General features: G+C 43.4%; 1 protein-coding gene across 2 annotated transcripts in view; it reads left to right on the top strand.

Moving 5' to 3' along the window:
* Positions 1-26,029, top strand: part of MAPKBP1 (mitogen-activated protein kinase binding protein 1) — a 130,863-nt gene extending 104,834 nt beyond the window's left edge. For both annotated transcript variants that reach the window (XM_019551467.1, XM_019551469.1), the window contains 14 exons: positions 1,484-1,595; positions 2,224-2,287; positions 4,360-4,485; positions 11,751-11,899; positions 12,463-12,512; positions 12,979-13,215; positions 14,335-14,504; positions 16,172-16,317; positions 16,788-16,955; positions 17,863-17,941; positions 21,575-21,885; positions 22,382-23,281; positions 24,698-24,783; positions 25,348-26,029. In XM_019551467.1, coding sequence (XP_019407012.1) covers positions 1,484-1,595; positions 2,224-2,287; positions 4,360-4,485; positions 11,751-11,899; positions 12,463-12,512; positions 12,979-13,215; positions 14,335-14,504; positions 16,172-16,317; positions 16,788-16,955; positions 17,863-17,941; positions 21,575-21,885; positions 22,382-23,281; positions 24,698-24,783; positions 25,348-25,635 — 2,886 coding nt within the window. In that variant the 3' untranslated portion in view covers positions 25,636-26,029. The remainder of the gene's footprint in view (positions 1-1,483; positions 1,596-2,223; positions 2,288-4,359; positions 4,486-11,750; positions 11,900-12,462; positions 12,513-12,978; positions 13,216-14,334; positions 14,505-16,171; positions 16,318-16,787; positions 16,956-17,862; positions 17,942-21,574; positions 21,886-22,381; positions 23,282-24,697; positions 24,784-25,347) is intronic.
* Positions 26,030-26,035: the final 6 nt, after the last annotated feature.

Genomic DNA, 26,035 nt, shown 5'->3' with positions numbered 1-26,035 from the left:
GACTTGGATGAGGGGGTAAAAAGCACCCTGTTCAAATTTGCTGATGACACTAAGATGTGGGGGGATGTGGGCATGCTAGAAGTGAGGAATAGGCTGCAATCGGACCTAGACAGGTTACAGGAGTGGGGGGATAAGAATAGGATGGGATTCAACACCAACAAGTGCAAAGTGATGCACCTGGGGAGGAAGAACCAGCACCATACCTACAGGTTGGGGAACTCTCTTCTCGTCAGTGCAGAGGTAGAAAAGGATCTTGGAGTCATCACTGACTCCAAGACGAACATGGGCCAGCAGTATGGGGATGTAGTCAGGAAGGCCAACCGTACCTTGTCATGCATCCACAGGTACATCTCAAGCAGGTCCAAGGAGGTGATCCTTCCCCTCTATGCAGCACTGGTCAGGCCGCAGCTGGAGTGCTGTGTCCAGTTCTGGGTGTCGCACTTCAGGAGGGATGTGGACAACATCGAGAGGGTCCAGAGGAGGGCCACTCGCATGATCAGTGGGTAGCAGGGAAGGCCTTATGAGGAGAGGCTACGGGACCTGAACCTGTTCAGCCTCCACAAGAGAAGGCTGGGGGGGATCTAGTGGCCTGTTACAAACTAGCCAAACTAACTCTAGGGGAGACCAGCAGGCACTGGGGGAGTCCCTGTTCCCCCAAGCACTGCCAGGAGTGACCAGGAATAACGGTCACAAGCTGGCAGAGGGTAGATTTAGGCTAGCTATCAGGGCAACCAAGTTACAAGAGAAGTGGTGCTGGCTCCTACCCTGGAGGTGTTTAAGAGGAGGCTAGATGAACACTTTGCTGGGGTCATTTGACCCCAGTATTCTTTCCTGCCATGGCAGAGGGTCGGACTAGATGATCTATTCAGGTCCCTTCCGACCCTAGAAACTATGAAACTATGATAAGAATCTGTAGTTTAGGTTTTGACCATTCTTAATACAATCCAGTCTGTGGATGATTTTTTCTTCTGCAATTTCCCATTCAAGTTTTTTTAATGTCTTATCGTCTAAGAACAGCTGATGTCAGAGTGGACCTTTCAGATTCTAATGTTGTCAGGACAGCTGGGCTTCAGGTCATTTTAAAGTGGGAAAGTCTGTTAAATTGGGAAGCAGATGGAGAACCTGTAGCTGGCCAGGCATGGGACAAAGTGCATCATCATTCAGCACGCAATTACTGCCCGGTGACCCATTTGGACATTATGGTTTAGTCCAGGGTAGCCAACCTGTAGCATGGGCAGCCTCTCTGTGGCACGTGGCAGATAGGAAGGGGACAGAAAGCAGAGGAGCAGGAGAAGAGGATCGTAGTGGCATTTGTAGAGAGTTTGGGCTAATTTTGTTGGACACCTGCCAAAAAGGTTGGCCCTCACTGGTCTAGACTGACTCTAAATGTCTTTCTCTGAACTTTCTGTTGTCTTGGGCATTTCTTGGGAATCTAAGGCACTTTTCTCACCAGCCCTCTTTGTCTTCCATATTTCCCAACCAGGTACAGACTGATCCCTCAGGTCTCTATATTGCAACTAGTTGTTCTGACAAGAACCTTTCCATCTTTGATTTCTACTCTGGCGAATGTGTGGCCACAATGTATGGGCACTCAGGTGAGTTGCAGAAGCTATTTTTCTATCTGCTGATTTAATGTTTGTATAATGGTGGTCAGCATAATGCTGACTAGCTCTTCTGCATTTTTAGTTTTCAAAAAAGCTTTGCATAGAAAACACGATTCTTAATAATTTTTTAAAAATCCTAAACCTTGGAATCTTTTGGGGTCCTTTGAGACAATTGAGGGCTAGCTCAAATTTTGATGTCCAAACATTCCATTTCAGTTTTATGTTAAAATGACCTATTACTTTTTAATGTTTTTAATATATTAGCTGTAAAACTGGTTTATTGTTAATTCTCTTGCTCTGTTGGCAGATTACACCTCTCAAAAAATCTTGTGTCTCTCTACAATAGCCCTCAACGATACCCTGTTTTATGTTGGGAAGATGTTTCAATCTTGTTTGTTCAGTTATGGGGTTTCTCATGCTGTTATATACCTCAATCCTGGTCTGCAGGGACTATGGTCTTAAATATGATGTGGGAGTTTGCGTATCTTGGCTCCATGGAAACATGCTGGATGTAATCAGTATTTGACTGCTGAGCTGAGCCCAGCAAATCCATTTAGCTAATGATATGTGCTGCTCACTGGGGTAGTTCAAGAGTTGTTCTTTGTTTTATTTCACACAGAGATTGTAACTGGGATGAAGTTCAGTAATGACTGCAAACATCTGATATCTGTCTCTGGTGACAGGTAAGCAAGCAACAGTCTTGTGGTTGCGAAGTCCCTCTTATCTGGTAGAGTGGCAAGTCGTTATTTTGTGCCATCTCTATGTGCTAGGGTTAAAGCACCTCCAGGGAGGTGGTAAAAGCATAAACATTTGGGGCACTACAGTGTAGTGGTAGCCCTGTTATAGAGTCCAAAACCACCTTTCTGTATCCTAAATCCCAGTGTGGTACTGTGGGCAGGCTGAGCTGTGCTTTAGTTTCTTTTTTTTTAAGTATATTATATGTCCCTGTGAGGTGCCAGTATCAGTGGACCCACGAGTTCATGGGCTACTTCCTGCTAGCATAGCCTGAGGCACAAGCTCACCCTTCCGAGGTGAGCAGTTATAGGGAGGAGCCAGGGCTCTTGCTTGGTAGCCATGTAGAGGAGCACAGAGTATGAAATCCTAAATGGTGGTGCTGCAGATGGGCTCTGCAGAAACTGAGACATGGGATCTCTGAGGCTGTGATGCCATCTGGAGCTGCTGTCTAAGACTGTTCAGGGCAGTATTTAAAACACAATTGTAACCATAATAAGAAAAGAGACTTGAGTAAAGAGAGGTGTATGGGGTTCTGTGTTGTATATATCAGTGTCTGATGTTGTATTGCATCACTTGGCTGTTTCTGGATTTCATTCAAGTTAAACAGTCTTCTCTCCCAACTTACCCACCTTGTGTGTATTAATATAAATCAGGTGCAGTGTGTTGGGGGAAGCATTCACTTGTGCTCTGCTGCTTTATAAAGGAGTGAATTCCAGATGCATGGAACAAGTGGGGGATGGAGCATTGCTAGGTTTTAACTGTGATGTCACCCCTTGTTTTAAATGTATAGTATTATCCATTTACCCCATACATGTTGTCCTTTGCTGATCACATTAAATAAGACAAGAACATAAGGAAGGTATGGAAAATGTTGCTAAGAAATGAGAAGGGATTATTTGGAGAAGTCAGTTTTAAGGAAGGGGCTCCCCAAGGCCCACAGGATTGGCCATGAGGACAGAAGGAGAATTCCTGCCACATGGAATAGCATGATGGAAGGCATGAAGTAGAGAGAGAGAGAAAAATAAGGGGCCTGAATAAGGCAAAAGGATTGGCAGGCGCTCAAGGGGCAGTACCGCAGGAGGAGCTGAAGCACAAAGGTGGATGGGGAGCAAGGTTATGAAGGGGTTTGTGTATCAAAGCTGGGATGTATTTATTGGTTTATATTCAACTGTTCTGCATTTCCCTCTAGCTTTGACCTGCTATTGGAGGTGGAGGGGATGGAAAGATAAATCATGAACAGGCCAGGCTTGCCTTTTGAATTTTAATTCATGCTCTTGGAATCGCCTCCGTTAATTCAACTGTTGTGTTTTTGAGAGAGAGGGAGCTGACCTTGAAGGAAAGTAGCTGGCCAGCCAGCTCTGGGTTTCCAAAACCTCAGGTTGTTATACCTCCTGGCTGCCAGACCTCACAACTTTGCCTGTTCTTTAAAAAGCTGGGTGTGGTGTTCCTAGACCCGAGTCTCTGGGAATGCTATTAATTCCTGTTTGGAGTCCAAAGGAGCACAACACTTTTGAAAACATAATACTGTCATTTTCTCTCTTCCTAGCTCAAAACAATTGAGTGGAAGAGGGAGATCATTTAACATTGAGAAAATTGATCATTACTGAAATGCAGATCATTTTATTTCCTACTAACTGTAAATGTTATGAGGCTATGATACGTCCTAATGTGAGAAGGAATTGTATTTCTTAGCTTTTTGCTTCAACATCCTGGTGCTCTACAGAAAATTTTAAAGGACATACAAAATCACACTGTGAAGCATCTTTTATGAGACAAAAAGCCTGTGTTGCCCAGTTCACCCTATGCTACCAGGCTTGAGGTTGGAGAGAAGTTTCTCTGGAGGCCTGACTGTCAAGGTACCATGCACCCTGGTGGTGTCCTCTTGACTCTTTGGAGAACTAGCTTTTTTAGGCTAGTTCTCCAAACCAGAAAGGACTGTTCCTAAATTCACCTATAAGGAATATTAATAACCTGAATTGAAACAAAGCTTAACCCACCCGTTCTCTTTTCTCACTTGCAGCTGTATCTTTATCTGGCGTCTGAGTTCTGAAATGACCATCAACATGCGACAGCGACTAGCTGACATGAAACAAAGGGGGAAGCAGGTGGAGAAATCGCCACCTCGCAAGACGACAGGACTTAGCAGGTGAGGAGGGCCGATACAAAACTATGGGGGATGCTGGCTACTATTTCATATAGGAGATTTGGGGTAGTTGATTTTAAGTGCTATTTGGGTTGTTGGTAATTCCTATCAGTAGTATCGTTTAAGTTTTTTCCTTTTTATCATCTTTGTCTTCATGCTGCTTTTTTTGGCTGCTTGTTCTGTCTTTCAACATTTGGATTTAAACACCCGACTGTATGATTTGACAGCTACATTATTTCATTCTGCTTTGCAGTCTTTACAGAATGTCACATCTCCTTTAATCTATTTTTTGGAAGATGATGTTAAAAACATGCTGTACAAAACAGCACTGAGAGTGGTACACAAGCATCCTGTCTAGGAGAGCGTGATCATTTAAGAATAGAGATTTGAGGTGCCAGGCTAAAGCTTCACCAATCAAATTAAATTTTATGCAAAATACACACTGGAAAATACCTGACATTTTTCAACATGGCAAACACCTATAATTGTTTGTGAAGGGTGATAACAGGCTTTATGGTAATTATCTCCTTTACAGGAATGAAAGCTTCAGAGAAGGTTACTGTTTAAAAATATAATTCCATAAGAATTATTTGTCTTGGTCAGTTCCTCCCCACCTTACAGTGCAGAATAGAAACCGTGAGCTAGATCTAAATTTATCTAGTGCTCCTACTTTGAAAAAAGGTGCTTAGATACAGAGCTTTGATTTCAAACAGAGCTAACTTGGCTGCAAGGGCTAGGGTGTTTTTAGGGGTGCTGGTCAGTTTAGTGGCTTAAGCACTGCACTCGCAGTGGCTGATATGACAATAGTGGGGTGGAGGAGGGAAGCATCTGCAGCTCTGGCAGGCTTGCATGGTACCAAAAATGGGTGTTGAATCCATTCTTCTCCCCCAAACGGCTAAAAGATTTTAAAATCTGAATAATGAGTGTCGAAACATCAAAGGTCTCGTCAGACTGGTTGTTTGCAAGTATTGCAAGAGCCTCCCATTCTCTGGGAGTTGTTGGAACAAGTCTGTCTGCGTAGTTTCACTCAGGATCCTTGGGCCACTCTCCTCTTTGGAGCATCTCTTGTTTGACAAGTGTGCCATAATTATTCTGGGATGCTTCAGTACTGAGCCATGAAGCCAAAATGCTTTAGCTGTAAAGCAGTGTGCTTTTTATAGCAGGCTCTCCATAATTCCAGCAGCTGCAGTTTTGCCTGACTGAGGTGCAGTCTGTGAGGGACGCTCCCAGTTTCATTTGGCACTAGGTGAGACACATTTCTGTCACATATTCTTGCTGGAGGGTGGTGCCAATGCCACGCCAGTCCCAGCAATTTAGGAAAACTTGCTTTGTGACCTCTTTACTAGAGTGGAACCTTCTGATTTGGTGAGTTTTGAAGCTTGTTTTCAGTTCTGAGCATTTGCTGTGGTCACCAAGTATTGACAGAGACATAATACCAGAGCTTTATGGATTGCTGGTTGAATTTGGAGGGAATAACTCATTGTGTTCAGCATCACTGTGTGGCATTGAGGAACTGAGGATCTGGAGTAAGAATCCCTGTTTAATACATGTGTAATACCTCTTCTGGTTACTTCTGAATCTGTTTGTAACCTGCTATGTAGAGTTGGTTTAAATCTAGATGGGTAAGAGTGTCCTCTTATTAGTGGCCTAGGCATAAGATCCACAGAAACATTAAGGTTCTCCAGCCATGGTGTTATATGATTTGATTTTATTGAACTGTGTATTGTACTGTATTGGTTAAAGTAGGTCTATTACCAGCTGGGTGATGCAGCTTCTTTCACATTCTAAGAGCAGTCAGGGAACGGAGGCTTCAGAAACCTGACGACTTGAGAGCTCTACTTGGACTGTAGGGAGCTGAAGACTCATTAGCTAGTATAACGTTGTCTTTATGCAGCTATCACAGGTCTAGCCCAGCTGAGTATTGCCTGATATTCATGTTGTCTCCTTATGTAATAATGAATCTCTTTTGAAGAACATCTTTTTATGTTCCCATTGTTTTCTTTTAGAGTATATAAATATCCCTTTGGGTTCTGCTTCTCATCATGAAAATCGCTGGTGTGTTCTCCCTTCCCTCAGTGACGATGAGTTATTTTTTTAATTATTAGGAGAAATGTAACCTGTACTCATTTGTACTGCTAGTGCATTTGGGTTTTTAGATGTTTATGGCTTCAGAGTTGGAATTGCAAAAAGGCCTGTATATTCTTGGTTTTGGTCTCAGCAGGCATTTATTGTTCAGGGAAAAATATTTCCTCTCATCATTTGGAAGAGAGGTTTTACACTGAAACTTTCCACTGTTAGATCAAGGATTATAAACTTATGTGTTAGGGGAGTGTTTATATCTCTAAATCCCCTTTTCTGTGATGTTATTGAAGACCTCTCTTTAATAGCAGGAGATAGACTTGATTTAATTTTGGATAATGTTTCTAAAAGTAGTATTGCATATACTCTATGTGCTCTTGGGAAGCTGCAGTTGTTCTCGAGTTTATGCTAAACTGTTAGCTCTTTATCAAATGCTTAGTGAGCCAGCAGTCCGTTCCAGGAAGAGCTGAGTACTTCCCAGGATCCGCATATGTGACCATTTTGATACAAAAGTAAATTGGAACCTGATTAAACACAGTTTTTTTCCAATTTTAGTCGTGTCATTCCACTAAAATGAGTATCATTGTGTGCTTTTTTATCTTTGAGCATTTAGAGCGGGGCGGGCAGTTATTTAAGGTTGGTTGCTTAATGAGTTGTAGTGAGTTGTTGAGGGCTGCTTGAGTAGCCCCGCCCCTTGACAGTTGCTCCACCCCCTTGCCACCATCTGGGGACTAGAAGTCCCACCCCCTAACCCCTGACCTTTGCCAGCAGAAGTCCTTCCTTTTGTCCCCAGGAAATACTCGTTTTGGGAGGGGGGTTGCCATTTTAGAACGAGAAGAAAACAAATCATGTACTAGAAATCAAACACCTACTGTAACATATTTTAATTTTATTACAAAAAATATTTTTGTCATGATTCATTGTTTGCATATTGTATACAGAGGTGATTGCATAATAACCCAGAAATAAAGTCTTAGTTTTGTATATTGTGGGTGTGTATGGTGGGGTGTGGGAGGTTGTGAGGGAGTGGCTGTGTGTGTTGGGGGGGACATAAGGTAGGGTGGGTAGTTGTGTATATGTGGGGGCAGGGTGTGGGTATGAGGGAGGCTGGGGGGTGTGGGGACCCCCCCACGCCCTCATGGCTCAGCAGCAGGCAGGGTACTTGGGGCTCAGGTGCCTGGCGGGGCGTGGCTTCAACCAGTGCTGCACATTGCACTGAGGGGCGTGGCCTCCGTTGGGCCGCCTGTATCGCTGGTGCTCCCTGCCGCTCCTGCACTTGCACATCAGGGAGGGAAGTCCCGTATGCTGGAGCCGGCTGCCTTCCCTGCTGGGGCTGCGCAGCACCCGAGAGAAGCTTCAGGGACTGGAGCTGTTTGCCTTCCCCGCCAAGGCTGCGCTGCAGGGGAGGGAAGCCCCAGGTACCTTCCCCTGTGGGGTGGGGAAGGCAGCTGGCTCCAGCCTGAGGCTTCTCTCTGGTGCTACGCAGACCCGGTAGGGAAGTCAGCCAGCTCCAGCATGTGGGGCTTTCCCCCGTGCCTGGCAAACACAGGGGCTGGACATGAGTGGCAGGCAGTGCTAGCGATATAGGCGGCTCAGCAGAGGCTGTGCCCCTCACTGCGATGTGCAGGGCTCATCAGAGCCAGGCCCTGCTGGGCGCCTGTGCCCTGAGCACCCAGCCTGCTGCTGCTACCACAGCAGCAGTCCCACGCAGAAACTGCATGCTGGCCAGGCAGGCCCTTCTGCCCACAAGGGTGGGAGCCAGGCTCTAGGGTACATTTTGGGAGCGTTGTGTACATGTGGGTGCCTTGCTCCCACCCTCATAGGCAGAAGGACTGGGCAGGGCACAATTTGTTGAGTGGCCCCACGGGTTGGATCAGAGTGCTTGGCAGGCCACATCCAGTCCATGGGCCATATTTTGCCCACCCCTGTATTATTAGAGTCTATTAGAGTATTTTGCCCTGATTAATATGCCCCTGAAGGTACCAAGAGCACAGAATTGGAGTTAGGATGGTGATACCATGTTATCATTTTGATATATTTTTCCCTTTATTCACTTTTAAACATGATTTTATTCAGAAAGCAGAAGAGGACACTAAACAGTGTATTATTCTGACATCTAAATTATTTGATGCCATAAAAATGTGTGTTAGTACAGGGACAAAACTCTATCTGTACTTCAGGGAGCTTAGATCCAAAGGCTCTGATCCTGTGACTAACTCTAGCAAGTTGGAGCTTTTTGAACTGTCATGCAGTCCCAGCAACTTCAGTGCGATGTTATGGGGCTATAGAGTCGACCTCTGAAATGAGCTGTATGTTCGGGGGCCAAAAAACGATACGTTTTGAAAGAAAGGGGAGCAGTGAAGGAGTACGAGAGAAAAATTAAGCTTGTGTTATGGTTTAAGTGAATTGAACCTGTATCCTGAGAGCTGTTCTGACCGTCACCTTAAGGCTTGTCTAGTATAGAGTTATTCTGGAATAGCTCTTGTGCTTTGATTTCACAGCCAACTTAATTTAAATTAGCTTTGAAGTTCAGGTAAGATGAGGGAGAGGGAGACTATTGGTTGTATCAGCTGCATACATCAGTGTTTGATGGTTAAGAACAGGGTTCTTATTTTTTGGTCTAAGGCAATGAAAGAAAAGTAGGAGAAAGAAATAAAGCTTATGGTTTGGTCAAGTAAAGGAGAAATGGCAAGAAGAATTTTGAAAAGCAGCCTAATATATGGAGCCCAAGTTATCTTTCAGAAGTCAAGTTTTGAGCCAGCAGGGCTTAAGCAGTTTTGAAAATTTACCCTCAGGGCCAAATTGAATATGCTTGAACACATTCTGGTTGCAGGAAAGGGCACAGAGAAGGGAAATGAGGCTTATTGTGATGGTAAAGAATCATGAGTTGTATTAGACCCCTCTAACCTGATGCACTATTTGATAGGTTCACTAAGATGATAATTTGCATTGACCTCTCTTATTTCTACAGTTGTATAACAGTATTTACTTCCTATTTTTCCACTTTTCTGAAAATGCTTGAGTGTATTCTTTTCTTTTTTTTTTCCCTTTTGCCAATTTCTGTTTGATAAACATGGACTGTGTGTATTTTCTTGTATATAATTTCAATCATGCTGGTTTGCTAAACCTTTCCCAGTCCTATCTATCATATGATAGATTCAGAGGAATTTCCCAAAAGTTGGCAATGACTTGCCCTGTAATCTAATTAACGATGGCTATCTCAGATACCAACTAGTTATTCATCAGACCTTTTATCAACATTATAAGAGGGGCTATACATTTTAAAACAAAATACATGAAACATAGATGCCACTATAAAATGTACCAGTATGTCAAAGTTAATAATGCCTTCTGTATATTTAAAACAATAATGTGCATTGTGGTATAAGCCACAGCATAGCCACAAGAGGTACTATGGTACATGAGCTCTGGGAGGATACCGCTGACAAAGAAAAAGGACCTAAGGGGGACTGGGTGGAGAGATGTGGAGACAGGCGGGGGGAAAAAGCAGAGAAGGGAAATCTGCAATTGGAAAACTTGCTGGAAGAATCCAGTGAGTAAGCCTTTATTTGTTGTCTTCAACCTAGCCAGAAAATACTGAAAATTATTCATTATCCTATTGCAGGGGCGGGCAATTATTTTGGGCAGAGGGCCACTTACTGAGTTTTGGCAAGCCATTGAGGGCCACATGACAGGCAGCCCAGGGCAGATAAATATTAATTTTCTAAATTTTTTAGGGGCGCTGGGGGCCGGATAGAATGACCTGGTGGGCTGCAACGTGGCCTGGGGGTCAGATTTGCCCACCTCTGTCCTATTGGATAATCTGTCTCTCTTTCCTGATAGGAAGAAAATTTGAGTTCCATTGTCTTATGAAGGAGAAAATAGTGCAGTTCTCAATTCCTCCTGTCCTATTTAGTACTGCCTACAGTCTGTAAATTGCAGCAGATTTGGTTCTAGGCCCGGCTGTTCTATATTTGGTAGATGAGTTATTTTTGTCGTCTGAATATCTTGCGCTTACAGCCCACCCACAGCACTTTATAAAGATTGCTAATGATACATTTGGCTGTCTTGCTCAAGGTCATGGAGTGTGTGCTATACTGATTGATTAGTCAAAGAATCTGAATTTATTTAATTGTGCTTTATTACGTCAGGTGGCTAAAAAGGTTAGTTGATTTGGTTCTGTTCTAACCTGACTGAGGGGTGGGGGGAAATGTATCTTGTACTGGTTAAAAAAAATCCTCTGTTGATGGGAAGTTATACTTGGGGTAACTGAAATCCATATAGGAAATGTCTCCCATTTACCTTTTAAGGATCTATCCAAGGTATGTTTGATATTCTTTAGTGTGCTTTATGGCTGACAGTACAGCCGGACAATATGATGGTGTGTAGACTATGCATGCAAGTTTTACAAGTAGGTTTGCTTCAAGTAATCAAACTCCTCTCTCTCACAACATCATCTGTAGCTTTTTCAAATGCCAGACTTCTATCAAAGGAAAAGCCTTTGTGGTGGTTGTGGTACATAAAAAAGACCAACAGGGGAAGAGGGAAACATGATAAAATGTCCACGGGTAGAAAAATAATTTTTATTTTTCAAATGGCTTCTGTCAGTCTTAAATTATCAGAGTTTGAATTATAAAGCCAAATTATGATTGAATTTTGTATGACACTTATTTAGATCCAAGGCACCCATCAGAGAATACCAGTATTTTTTGTTACAGAAAAAAATAGAGCCATTCTTCTGTTATAAAGAACTCAAAGACCACAGCAAATGAGGATGCTTTTGACATCATGGATTGACTCTGGGTTTATATAAGCATTTGCACACACAAGACTGCAAATACTGTGTGGCACCTTGGTACACCCTTAAGAGGATCTTGTGGCGCCCCCAGGTACCGTGGCACCCTGGTTGAGAATCACTGCTGTATGTGTTACTATTTAGGATTCCATGATCTTTCCTTACATGCACATGATAGCCTGGTCAGGTTCCAGGAACCTGCAGTGCGTAATTGGCACCACATCTCAAAGTCTGTTCTGCTGGACAAGGTCACTCCCATTTGGAGAAATTGGAAGAGTACGAGTGATGTGATGCGTGATAGAAGTGACATGAGGGAATGTACTGGCTAGCATGTGGATTCAACAGGGAGTTCTTGGGAGGTACCATAATGTTTCTTGCAATTCCTACCTCCCAGGCACGAGTCTGTCTCTGTCCTGTCCCCTGTGCCTGCACTCTCATCAGACAGTGACAAAGACGGTGAAGATGAAGGGAATGATGAAGATGAGTTACATGGGTTGCAGTCTTTTCAAATTCAATCCAACTGCAACACTGGGAGAGACTCGGGTATGTATGGGAAAGGAGAGGCAAGGACAGGGGCTGGGGAGAAGTGTGCAAGAGCATGTATAGGGTACTCATGAGGCTGTATAAGGCAGAGTAGACAATGGAGAGCGTATGGGGTCTGGGAAGGCAACTTCGTTATGTAGGAAGGAATAAAAATAGCAAGTTGGCTCAACAACTACAATTAGATAAAATTTGAGTTGTTTATACTGAGCTGTAGAGAGATTGATTTAGTGATATTTCCCCCTGCCCTGCCCCTTAACATTTTAACTGTAAGTTTTTACCAGGTTCTTGCCAGTTCCAAATAGGCTGGCCAAACTGATTTTGAATGAGAGCTGTCAGGTTTATTGAGTGACAGATTCCTAGATGCCAGTAGAGGCCAAGAGACCTGTCTGAGGATTCTAATGAAACCTACTGGAACTTCTATTAGAGATTACCATTACTAGTGTTAAGTATATCACAACTGGAATTATCCATAACAAAATAAACTTTAGAAAGGTGAGGATAGAGGCTTTAAAAGTGTGCTCACTGGCTAGGATGCCAACTTGTTTTACTTTTTCTCTTTTCAGATCCAGAATTTACCCTCTCAAGAAGTCTCTCCTATTGGGAAATGAGGAGGGTAAGTCACTAATTCTTTAAAATGTGCTTCTGTCTTATGTATATAGAAACCACAAGGTACTCATCGTGTTAGGGGTACTGCTATAAGAATTCTTCCAGAGCAGAAATTCCACTGTTGAGCCCTTTCTGGGAGAGATTGTTTTGGATGGCATAGAAACTAGCAAGGAAGTTTCCAATGATCTCACATGTTGGTATTGCTCAAGGATTATGATTTTATAGAAGAGAACAATAAAATTAATGGAACTGGAATAGCTTTGTTTTCACTGTCAGTGAAGGATGGGATACAAGACATTACTGAAAACATGAGGAATACCATTTTAAAAATGTTTAGGGAGCATTTTGTGCCCAAAAGCTTGTCTAATGTCTCTCCAAACTATATAGTTGTAGCAGTAAAAATGTCACTAAATTTAATAAATGTCACAGAATTTTATCTTCAACCTTCTCTTCTGTCTTTAAACCTTTTCCAGACAAAGGAGATTGCAGCAAATCAGCGTTCCGAAGCAACAACGAACAAAATGCCCCGGCAGCGTGGGCGCTGGTCCCAACCAACCAGTAACATAGAGATGACTGTTAAATCTATGCTTGACTTGCGCCAGCTGGAATCTTTTTCAGCTTCTCGGTCTGCTAGTCGAGACTCACTGTCCCAAACCAGCAATGGGGATGATAAAGAAGAGCAGGCTGATCTCCCTTCACACATCAACATGGTAAGAGTGGCTGTTCTCCAGTGAATGAACTTGTTGCCACTTCAGGTGCTTGTTCTGGCTCTGGTTACTGTTGCTTGCATGTGACATCACCCTTTTATATTACCCTTTTAATCTTTGGATTAAAGATTAAAGACCCTCTGTTAGATCCAGGTTATTAACAATAGACCCTGCCATACAGCATTATGCAAGGCTTATTTCTTCCCTTAAGGATAATCCTATAAGGAAACAAGGGTTAATTTATAGGCGGTGAGAAACTTGAGCTTCTTCAGAGGAGCCTTCATGGAGCAGTTTGTTCCCTGTGGTCAATAGGAATTAAAGTTTGCCTCAATAAATGGCTGGTTTTATATGCTCATATTACTGATTGCACCCCTTGTGGTAGTGGATATTTTGCAATTCCCATGGTGTTCTGCTGATATGAAGGAAAAAAATACTAGTAACCTCTACTAATGCTTTATTTAACTAGTGTCCATTACTGCCAGCCACCCCATCTACTTCTCCCAGGGGTGCTGAAAGTCACTTCCGTGAGTGTCTTAATTGTAGCTCCTGTGAGGACTCAGAGTTCTAGTGTACTCTGTGGTTAAGTTCATTTTTAATGCAGCTGTGTGCCCTATGATAAGCTGCAACAAGCAGGGTATCATCTTGCACTAAAGAGGTACTGTTTGGATTAGTGGTTCTCAATCTTTTTAGACTCAGGGCATCCTTGGATACTTGAGGGACCCCTCTGAAATTGCCAGCTCTTAATTTTTTATTCTTATTTTAACTTCATAATAAAGCAGTTTTTATGTTGCAAAGAACTCAGAAAGACCACAACTATGGATTTCTATTTGAAATCCTTGGGTTTATCTTGTGAATCATATTTGTAAACTTACCAGTGCTAAAACCTAATTGTGTGGCATCCCATGGTACCCTTGAAAGGATTTCAAGGCACCCTGATTGACATTCACTTGTTTAGATAAAGATAATTCTGTACTGGGCCTGACTTCAGTTGAATAACTCTTATTTTTTATATGCTCATATTATTGATTGCACCCCTTATTGTAGTGGGTTTTTTGCAATTCCCATGTTGTCCTTCGGATTGGAAGGAAAAAATTCTAGTAACGTCTATTGTTTCTGTGCTAGGTTGGGAACTCAATAGCTCCTGAGGATAACCGGCCTTGTGTCCGCCCCCAGGTGATCCGGCTTGTGTCCTGTGAAGAGGGGGTTTTCTCTCAGGAATTGGAGCCCTCTGGGAGTGAGGAATGTGTAATCTACCCTGAACAAGATGAAATTCTTCCCACAGATACGAGCAGGTTAAAAATCAGTTCTCTTCTGTGCATGGCTACGCTGCTGCTATATATCTTGCTTATGTGCAGCTCATGGTAACATGGCTAAGGAAATTTACTGCCAGGTCAGTGCTGGACATGATTAGTTAAGGACTTTACTAATGCCAGCCTGATTCTGAGTTCTAAAGCATGCTGAGCTGAGAGTGCTGTTAAAACAGTCTTTGCTCATGAGGAAACCATGCATGTCAAGCAACCTCCTCCAATTTCTCCTTGAATAAACATCTTGGATGCAACTAACTTTCTCCCTTATCTGGCTTGAAATTAAGTAAGGGAAAATGTTATGCTGGAAAACTTCCTAACAGTGAGATGGATTTGGCTTTGGAACAGTCAGTTAAGAGAAGTTGGTAGAAGCCCTATCATTTGGGATGTTTTCAAACTTGACTGGGCAAGATGCTAATAAACGTAGCATGTAATAGCCTGTCTTTCTGCTGTTACATAGTTATGTGATCTGAAAGGAATTTAAAGGGACATCAGAGAGATTTAAGAGGCCATTTTTCTCTGTGGTATCTCTTTTATACTTAGACAGTTTCACTTTGTTTATTCTGCTCTGCTCCCTTGTTTTTCCTTTTCTCAGAATAATTCTGCTTATAGCTGTTTAATACCTCCCCCTTTCTCCCTATCCCAGTACAAAATGAGTTTTCATGCAGCAGTGTATGCCAAGATTTTGTAGTTGAAATGGGTTTCTCCCAGTTTCTCTTTATTTATGTTTTTAATTTTATAGCAATAATATTTAGACAGAGCAAGCCTGCATGGTATTCTTGCATGTTAGAAAGGAGGCCCTGTGGTGGTGCTGGATACAAATTGGACACGTTACAAAGTGTGCACAGTTTGGAAGCTGTCAGAACTAATCTCCACACAGTTATGTTATATTAAATATCCATTATGGTGACACCCATGTTCCAGCTCACAATTTTAGTGCATGGGCTCTATTTGTTTCTAATGCCAAATTGTTCCTTAAAATGGAACATTGTACTCTTCAGACATCAGACAAGAGGATACCATTGGCCTCGTTCAGTGTAATATGACCTACAAAATTTAGAACAAATGCAGGGATTCAAATCTTCTACTACTGAGTTTCATACGATATCCTCTACTGAAAATTAACCTCTTCAGTCATAGAATCTTATATTTTGCAGCAGAGACAACTCAAAGAACACGCGTGTGAAAAGTTGCCAGCTTAAGACCTCAAAATGTGGGGAAATAGTTTTCATTATAGGAAATTCCTATAGTATATAGGAATGTCTTCACTGCAGGGCCCTTCCTCATCTTCTCATTTATCTCTTTTAAATTTATTTATTCAATGGACTCCTACATTCATTCCTCTGCAGTGCTGAGAACCCAACTACTGCAGCATATGTGGCTAGTGCCTCAGGATTAAGAATATGAAACTGACTGTAGTCAGAAGGTGGAATGGACCAATCTGATTTCACTGTCCAAGCTTAATGAAACGCAAAAGTACTTAAATTGTGAAAGATGTAATATTTTCTTTTTTTTTATCTTGGTTTTTTATTGCGTTAATAACACAGGCACAGGCAAGGGCTCTTTAAAATGTATACTATTTAGCTGATAACTGCCTCTTTAAATGCAAAATGGACCACTCTTCTAATTCTGTATTTTTCCTATCTCACTTGCAGTGAGTTCCGAGTAAAAGCGCTGCCCCATGGGAAGCTAGGTCGAGGCTTCCCCAGCAATGGATGTCCAGATAAGCACAGCCCTGACAGTGCCTGCTCTGTAGATTATAGTAGCAGTCGCCTCTCCAGCCCAGACCATCCAAACGAAGGCAAGTTGTAAATGCATGCTATAAGACTATGCATGTGATCATGGAACATTGTGGAAACTTAAAAGGATTGTTCGTTGCTGTTAGTAATGCTAACTGAGAGAGATGTCTATGTGGATTTTGGGGAGCTCAGATGACTTCACACTCTTTTTAAAGGTCTTGGTGGTATTACTTTTAAGCATTTGGGTACCTTTAGCAACAATCATTTGTGAAGTTCATTTACTGTTTGGGTTTTTTGACTACCTGCTATTGTATACTAGCTAATGAGATAGCTGTATTTGTGCTTTTGGGGAATTGTGCTGCCTGGGGGTACTGTACATCAGGAAATTGTATCCTATTGCTGCTTGGCTGATACTCTTGTCAGTCCTGAATGTGCTGTACCATCTTCCTGAGTAGCTTCTTCTGGAGAGCAATGCTAATGGTTGATGTGTAAATTTTACTGTGACCAAACGTTACTTTCTGTGCCTCTGCAGACTCTGAGAGCACAGAGCCCCTCAGTGTGGATGGGATCTCAGACCTGGAGGGAGAAGGAGAGGAGGATGCAGGTACTGGCATGCTAGAGGGAGAGGTCCCCAGGACTCCAGATCAAGAGAAGTTCCTCAAGCAGCATTTTGAGACATTGACCATTACTGGTGAAAAAGGTATGTCTGCCAAACTGGTGGGAGCCCTCTGAGGCATCATAACTCCCAGTTTATCTGCTTTGCTTTAAATCAGGTTTGACAACTTTCCAGTTGCATAGAGCAGGGATGAAAACCAAGGCAGAGAGGTTAAGGGGAAAAAAGGAAGTCCTGTAGTTCCTACAGTCTGGAGGTTGAGACTGTGTGTAAGAAACTAGGTATAAAGGGGTGTCGACATTTGGCTGAGATAGCAAAATTGTTCTCGTTAACCTGGTAAAGCACTTTGCTGGGGATCCCAAGAAGCCATTTTCTTATTTCAGCTCTATCTTTCCTCTGTCAATGAATATACTAAGGCATAAGCTTGTTTCTCTGTGTACAATATGTGGTGGCCTCTAGTGGTATATGTGTGCATAACAGACGTCACAAAAGAAAAAGACGAGATGCAGGGTGGAGGAAGAGAATGAGAACAACACCGAAACATCAAAGTGGAAAAGGAGATATTTAGTTTCCCTCAGTCAGCTCGGGACCAAAGAATATTTTGCTGGTATTAATAGTGGTTGTAGTTGAGCATTCCCCTTGTAAGCTTTCTGTTTTTTTTGGGGGGGAGGGTTGTTTTTTTTGCATTTTGATAGCCCACAGTCCTATAGACAGGGTAGGACTCTGCACAAAGGGAATAGGGGAAGGGGAGGAATACCCTTAGGGAAACTCTTCTTTCTTTTGACACAGTTTGGGGCTGAGGAAGTATGATCTAATAAAAGAAGAAAAGGCAACAGAAGGTAAAATTTATTCTCTGTGTCTTGATACCTAGAGTAGTTTTTACATCTCTGAAATACAACAGCACTTTGTAGAATGCACTGCAAGAAAAATCACTCGTCAGAATGTTTGCATCATATTTGTAACTAACTTGCACACTTCCCCCCGCACCCCATAGGTGGATCATGTAGGACCCTGGAGAGAACAGAAAACCTCAGCATTTCCTCTCGCTTTCTCTCCCAGTCCCCGGCTCTCAGGTACAGATGTTTTTATTTTTACTGGTGTTGAGTAGGTTTTTTGCTGGGCGCTGGACCGTGGCATGGCAGAAATCTTCTGGGTTTGATGTACTTTGACACTCTGGTTTCTTTTGAATAGGAACTTGGCAGTCTGGCTACCATTCAGGTTGGCCACTCCATATAATCCTCATTGCTCTGGATCTCCCTAAAGTAATGTGTTTTGTTTTTTTGTTTCCATACATTTTTCTTAACTGTTTTATTAACAGCACTGTAAATGATTATAGTGGAGGAGTTCTTATCATCCAATTTGCTTTTCATTGTTTATGCTTCATTAGTATTATTTTGTATTTCATTCATCTTGGACAATGAAAATAGACTGGTGTCTTTGCCTACAGTCTGTTCCTAGCATGCTGCATCTGTGATTCCATACCTTTGCAGGAAGCTCCAGTGCCTAGGTTAAACTCTTCAGGGGAATTTTAGTCTTCTAAAAAAAAAGCTGTTTCCATTGCAGTTTAAAATAAAAATGATGGGAGCACTGATAACTGATTTCACAAAAGATTTTTATTAAACAATCTAAACTCTGGATTCAAGTTGATTTGATGGCACTGTTTTAAACAGGAACTGAATATTCACAGGCTGTGTCCACACACTATCCCTTCTTAACACTTTCTGTCACTGTTTTAGTGCTGGAGCAGTTGTTACTGATGATAATGATGGTAGTATAGACTGGCTGTTCTAGTATTTACTACCCTTGCTTAGCTTGCATTTAGACAGCACAGTGGGAGAAGAATACTGGTAGATAAAGTGCTGTTACTGTTGCTAGCTTCAGAAGAAGTATGGTGGTATTAGAGGAAAGCTGAAAGGTATTTCCTGAAAAAAAAATCCACTTTAGAAGGAGCTACAAGGTAAGCCACTCAAGAAAGCATTCTGGGCTTTTTATATGCCCACTTGCCAAACCTGCCAGACTGAGGGGTGCCCATTTTTTATGTACTTATTTTGTTCTCCCTTAGAGGGAGGATGTAGATGCTGAGAGTTTGTCTTTTTAGTGTCATTTTCAAGGAGATCAAAAAATACAGCTCTGAGTATGCTGACCAGCTTTGGTGTGTGTGATACTTTCAGGCCTTGTCAATCTCCTAGGGCAGGGGTGTCCAACCTTTTTGAATGTGGGGCTGGATCATGAATTTTTTATCACCCAGTGGGCTGGTGAGCTGTATTCAAACACCCTCTGTCCTGGGCCAGAGAGACCCTGCCTGTGTAGCCCTACTGCACCTGCCTGTTACTGAAAGGTTCATGGTAGCTGCTGGTAGGCAGGGGCAGGAGGGACCCATTCTGTATCCAGCCAGCTACTGCCCCAGAGACTGAAGGGAAGAAATAAATAGCTCCACATCTCCATCCCCTGAGCAGCACAGCCCCACGAGCCAGCGCTGCCCAAGGGGGGCTGGAGCGAGGCGGCTACTACACTGCAGCCCCTCACCTGGCTGCCCACACAGCCCCGCTCACCGTGGTGCCCAGCTACCTGTGCATGCCCCGGTGGCCTCAGCGCTGCGAGCCCGGAGCGCAGGGTCCGGCAGACACTGGCTCCTGCTGCCTCACCCCACAGAGGTCAGCCAGGACCCTGCCTGCCGAGGCCTCCCTGTGCTGGCTTCCCATGTGCTGCTGGGGATGGGAGAAGGCCGGCCAGGTTGGCACCAGCCAGCAAAAGTGGAAGCAGAGCCGTGTGCTGCTCAGGACTGACCGGTGCAGGCAGGGGGAAAATGCAGCTGAGCCCCTGCCGCTCTGGCCGGGCTTGTCCCCTCCCAAGTGGCACACAGCTCTGCTGTCGCTTCTGCTGGCTGGTGCAGACCCGGCCAGCCTTCTCCCGTCCCCAGCAGCATGTGGAAAGCTGACTTCAGCTGCATGCCTCCTTTCCTGTCCGGTGCTGACCTGGCTGGGTCTGTTCCATCCAGAGCAGCATGCAGCTGAAACTGGCTTCCTGTGTGCTGCTGGGGATGGGAGGAGCCTGGCCAGGTCTGCATCAGCCAGCAGAAGCGGTGGCAGAGCTGTGCGCTGCTTGGGACGGGACGAGCCCAGCCAAAGCGGCAGGGGCTCAGCAGCATTTTCCCCCTGCCTGCACCAGTCAGTCCCGAGTGGCACGTGGCTCCGCCACCACTTCTACTGGCTGGTGCTGACCTGGCTGGCTTTCTCCCGTCCCCAGCAGCACATGGGAAGCAGGCTTCAGCCGCATGCTGCTCAGGATGGGACAGATCTGCCCAGGTTGGCACCAGCCAGCAGAGATGGTGGTGTAGCCATGTGCCGCTTGGGACTGACTGGCGCAGGTAGAGGGAAAGTGCAGCTGAGCCCCTGCTGCTCCGGCTGGGCTCAAAGTCCCGAGCAGCACATGGCCACTCCTCCTCCCACACCCACCATGTCAGCAATGTCAAGCTGATGCAGTGCATGTGGGAACCTTGTCCCTTCCCCAGCTCTTCAGCAGCCTGGGGAAGCTCCTGAGGGGCTGGGGGAGAGATGGGGTGGGAACGAAAGTAAACAGTGTTTACTTTCATTTCCCATTGCAGCACCGTGGGCCTTAGAAAATGCCTTGGCGGACTGCATGGTGGCCAGCGGGCAGTATGTTGGACAAGCCTGTCCTAGGGTCTTCTGAGATCCTCTGTGAGGCAGTCTCAGTGGATGACGGAAAGCTTTTGGTGTTGACATTCTGATTTTTTTGGAGGGGACCTGACCTGAATTGAATCTAACTGTTCCTCCTGTTTGAACCTCCTCTTCCTTTGTTTCTTGATATCTGCAAAGTTCCTTCATGAGACAGTGACCTAGTGCTGCTTGTGGTAATGCTCATTCTGTTGCACATTACAATGCCTACTGGGCTGCATTAGTAGGAGCGTTGCCAGCAGATTGAAGGAAATGATTATTCCCCTTTATTTAGCATGGGTGAGGCCACATCTGGAATACTGTGTCCAGTTTTGGGCCCCTCACTACAGAAAAAATGTGGAGAAATTGGAGAGAGTCCAACGGAGAGCAATAAAAATGGTTAGGGGGCTGGAGAACATGACTTCTGAGGAGAGGCTGAGGGAACTGGGCTTATTTAGTCTGGAGAAGAAAAGATTTGTGTGGGGGGGGAGGTTAATAGCAGCCTTCAACTATCTGAAGGATGGTACCAGAGAAGTCAAAGCTAGACTATTCTCAGTAGTGGCAGATGACAGAACAAGGAGCAATGTTCTCAAGTTGCAGCACGGGAAGTTTAGGTTAGATATTAGGGAAAAAGTTCTCACTAGGAGGGTAGAAAAACACTGGAACAGGTTACCCAGAGAAGTTGTGGACTCTCTGTTCTTGGAGGGTTTAAGATGTGGCTAGACAAAGGTTTGGCTGGTATGATTTAGTTGGGGTTGGTCCTGCTTTGAGCAGGGGGTTGGACTAGAGCCCTCCTGAGGTCCCTTCTAATCCTAATTTTCTGTGATTCTACATCTTCAGATCAGCGCAACCACAGGAAGGACAAAAATGTGGTGATAGTATAGACTGGCTCGACGTGGCAAATGAACTGAACTTGTTTTTTGCCCTTGCAAAATTAGCTCTTCACCCAATGTCACCTACTTCTTACATGTTTTAACTGTTTCAGTTATTGCATTCTTGAAAGTTTATCCTCTTTTTTTTTTGTCTCTGTAGGCACTTGTCACTCTCTTCATCAAATCTGAGTCTGGGGCAAAAGTCCACTGAGTCATCAGCCCACCTGAAGCAGATTTCTGCTGACTGGTTAAAAAATGGCCATGGCCCTACTAGCACTGCCTTGGAGAATGGTAGCTTTCTGGACAGTATAAGTTCCCAGAGTTTGATTTATACCCAGAGAAAACGAAAGTTGGGTTTGGAGGCCAGTAGGATTGCTATGGGACCTGGAAGAGTTACTGCACCCTTCTCAGAGGGTATTGGGAATTCAGTGATGAGAAAGGCCCAGTCAGTTCATGACCTTGTTCATGAGGGTAAGGAAATGATTGGGACTATCATATAACTCTAAATGGGGGTGCTGAGTTTCAATAGAGACTTAAATTATTAATATATCTTGTGCAGCAAGCTACTAAAAAGTAAAATAGTAACTAAGAAATATAACCACAGTTCTATATACAAGTGGGTGGGCTGAGGAGCCAGAGTGAGAGATGAAAACTGCTTCACGTGTTTCGTCTCATTTCCTCACTCATCTAAGTCCCTGCTTCTAAGGTGCTCTAAACTTACATCTTGCAAGAAGTACTTTTTCTTTAAGCAAACAGTGTTTAATGAGATAGGTAAGGGGAGTAAAGAAAGGGAAGCAGGTATATTTTTTGAGACCTGTCAGTTTTTTTAATACCATTTCAGTAGTTCCAAATGCTTCTCTAGAAGCTGAGCTGAAGTAAAGAAATTGGAGCAGTTTTGATGCTTTCTAATTGCATAATTTGCTGCATCAGTTCTATATGGTTTATATGTTTGTTTAATTTCTCATAGATAAAAATCCAGGAGTGTTATCTTCTGCCAAGGAGCGGCCTCAGACACTAGCGGTTGCTGAGAAAGATTCCAAATCTAATCCTTGCAGGACATTGCCAACAAGTCTGCTAAAGATGGATGGGTCCAGCTCCCTGTTGATTAAAGATGCCAAGGCTACAAAACCCAAGTCCTACATGAACCCTACAACCAGTTTTAGGGCCAAGATGTCACGTAGCATCTCTGTGGGGGAAAATCTCCACCTTAGCGACTCTGCTGACACATTGACTGAGGGGAGGACCAGCCCACAGATGCCAGAGAAGAACCAGTTAAATCCACCATCAGAGACTGAGAAGAATAAGCCACCTCTGAAAGAAAATGTCCCAGTGAAGCCAGCTCTTCAACAAGCCGTAAACTGTTCATCTCCCAAGTCCTTCCACAGCAAATTGGCATCATCAAATCGGGCACACCTAATTCTTGACATCCCCAAACCATTGCCTGATAGACCTACATTGGCTTCTTTCTCACCTACTACCAAATCCAAAACCCCACTTGAACCAGAGTCTCCACAGTCACCTGCTGGAGGCTGTAAAAAGAAATCTTCCATTCCAGAAGGACGGGCTTCTAAGAGGGAGAGCCAGATTTGCTTGTCTGTTGGACTTAGTAAAGACAGCCCAGTGGGACCTGTTACTGAGAATCCCTCACTGAGGACAGATTGCCAGGATGAACCAGGAGTTACTACTCCAAAACTGAAAGAGTTTTTAGAAGGTTTTTACCCTAGTTCACCTGAAAGCAGACTACCCAGATGCAGAGAGGAGGTCTCCAGCATCAGCTGTGCGCTAGAAAACCCGCCTGGACTTTGCCCACTAGATCCCATCAGGCCAAGGTCTCCCACAACAGTAGCTGCCTCAACACAGGTCTCAGGTGTGCATGGATACACATCTCTAGCCTTCTTTCCCCTTCTGTCTCCTGTCTCTGTGAACCGCTTCACGATTCCATCACATTTCTTTACGTCCAGCTTCTGGCCTGTCTCGTCTTGTCTGCACCTGTCTCGTTCCATAAGTCATCCCCTCAATGGTGAGACACTTCGGGCTGCTGACATCTTTTTCTCCTCAATTTCCTTTTCTTTTCTATGTTTCAGTGTAAGGCTCAGTCAGATAATAGTTGACTGTTCTACAGCTGGCATGATTGTAGCATGTGCTAGCTTGATTCCACTGGTTGAATCTAGCTTGGGTAGGTAACAATGGCAGTGAAGATATCATGCTGATGATCAGAGTATGTGCACATGGGTAACTAGTACACATTGTAATTGCACCATCAATTTGTTGTGTTGGTATATGCTGAAAGGGGTAGAAGTGGACATACTCATGCATGTGTGCATAAGTGCTCCTGGGGGTTGCCAGCTTGCCAGCCTTTAGGACTGAAGAAAATTAAAGGTGGAGTCTAGTTCAGAAGCAAAGTAATAGTGCTTTTATGACCACTTTCTATTTTATAGGTAACTCAAGGATCTTCCATAGAATTGACCTTTGACTTTCAGAATAGGACATAATAGTTGCAAATTGTGTCTGTTGGTTTGTGTTCAAATCAGTATGTTTATTGTATAGAAAGTCTGCATATCTTTGGCTGTTAAACTGCCCTCTTAGTAGGGGTATAATAGCTGAAGCTGTGCTTTTCTGTTTTTTGTCATTGTTCTGTGTTGAAATAGCTATAACAATCATGGGATTTGCAAAGTACGCTTCTATCCTGATGGGGCTGTTTGACAAGAAACTGCTGGATTTTGCTTCCCCAACTATAGTACACTTTTAGTAGTTTAGAATAATCCTTGTCCTAATGCCTCGTCATAATGCATTATATTCTTGTTTCATTCTGAAGAGGGTGTGTTAGAAGGGCATGGAGTTTTGTTTAGGTGGAGCTGGCTAGAAACACCTTGGTTTAATGCTTCTTGCCTTTGGCCTATATGAATCCCGGCTGAGATTACCTTAAAACCATCCAAGCCAATCTTGGTTACCAAACCATCACATATTGTAACAGAAATTGAGATATTGCTTTTTGCTTAGGATAGGCTTAAAAAAAAAGAGAAGTACAAGTGCTAAATATTAGAACCTAAGGAGCATTTCTTAAATTAGTGTCAGGGGAAATTTCCATAGAATTTGCCCACACTATGCCTGGCCTAAGCCAATGCTTTTAGTTTCTTATTTAAAGATTGAGTTAAAAGCATCCCTCACCTTTGAAATACTGGAGAAGTGGTTGTTCTCCAGAAGGGTTTCCTGTCAAATGATGGGGTCTAAGATGTTGGGGGGTGCTCTTTGCTTAGTCCTTTTGTTTCTTCTCCCTCTTCAGAATCTTCTGTCAGCCTTGAGCAATGTGAACATGTTGTATCTGAGCTCCAGGACAGCATGCGAAAGGCCATTCATCTTTACCACATGGTGAGTGACTTCAGACCCTTTAGATCTAGTTGGTCAGTTTGATTTTAGAGTTTGCAGGTTAACACATGTAGACGCTGGATGGATTTGAATTTTCTTCTGGCTGTTTGTCTGGCTTACTGACTACACTGGAGATTGGAACTAGGAGTCAGGAATGCCTGCATTCTTCTAATTTTGGTTTATCTAGTACCTTAGTGTAATGATTACTGTTACCTTCATCTTACATATGGTCATATTAAACTTCCTTACAAGGAGTATTACGTGGACTAGTTAATGATTATATAGTGCTCCTAAGATGCAAAGTGCTTATAGAAATACTAAGATTTATTTTTAATTAATTAATTCATGCCCAAGGAAGAGATTAACAAATATGAAATGCAGTAGTAGTTTGACTCTCTCTAAATGAATGCACGTGCACTCTCCAGTACAACTTAAAGAATATTGATATTGCAGCCATTTTACCCTTTTCTTAGGCATGTCTGTAGCATGAAGACGCAAAGTTTGAAAATGCCTTCTTTATGAATTTATCTAAATACTAACTGCATTGCTAATCTACTTTCTCTCCAGGTGTCAACTGACATGGAGTCTTCTACTGACAAAGATAAGATAGCAGGCCTTTTGACAGAGACATTCTCCTCTATGAAGAAAGAACTGGATTCACTGAAGGAGGGAGTAGAGCTCTCAAAGGCCAAGAAAGTGGTGGTAAAGCCCCAAGAGGAAATTAGGCAGCTGACTGAGGAACATGGAAGCACCCTATCCAGTCCTAGGAGTTTGGGAGATGAGCAGACTCTGGCTTTATTGGAACAGTATTCAGAGCTACTGCTGCAAGCTGTGAAACGGCGCATGGACATTTAAAGGGATGACTTTAAGGAAAAATGTTTTTTAATACATGGAAATAGCTCCAGGAAGACCACAGTGATAGACTCAGACAAATGCTATCTGCACCCTTATCTGAAAGGGGAAAAAGATCTTTTTTAAAACTGCTTTCCTCAGGCCCATAAAACTGATTTGCCATAGTTTTTAGTAATGTGCTGGCCACAGTTTTAATAACTTTTTCCATTGCTCTTCAGCTTTCTGTCTCTGGACACACTGTTTTGAAAAAGAAGTTTAGAGAAACTTGTTAGAAATTTCTTCATAGCCGGAATGTTTGGCATCTCCAATAGGAACAAAAAAATCCAGTTTATTCAAGAAATTCTGAACTGCTGACTGTTGAAAGAGATGTGGAATAAGCCAATTGCTCCCTCTCCAGAGTTTC

This window comes from Crocodylus porosus, unplaced genomic scaffold, assembly GCF_001723895.1.
Source record: "Crocodylus porosus isolate Cpor-Errol unplaced genomic scaffold, CroPor_comp1, whole genome shotgun sequence".
NCBI classification, from domain to species: domain Eukaryota; kingdom Metazoa; phylum Chordata; order Crocodylia; family Crocodylidae; genus Crocodylus; species Crocodylus porosus.
The sequence above is the reverse complement of the archived record's forward strand: the minus strand, read 5'-3'. Positions and strand labels throughout refer to the sequence as shown.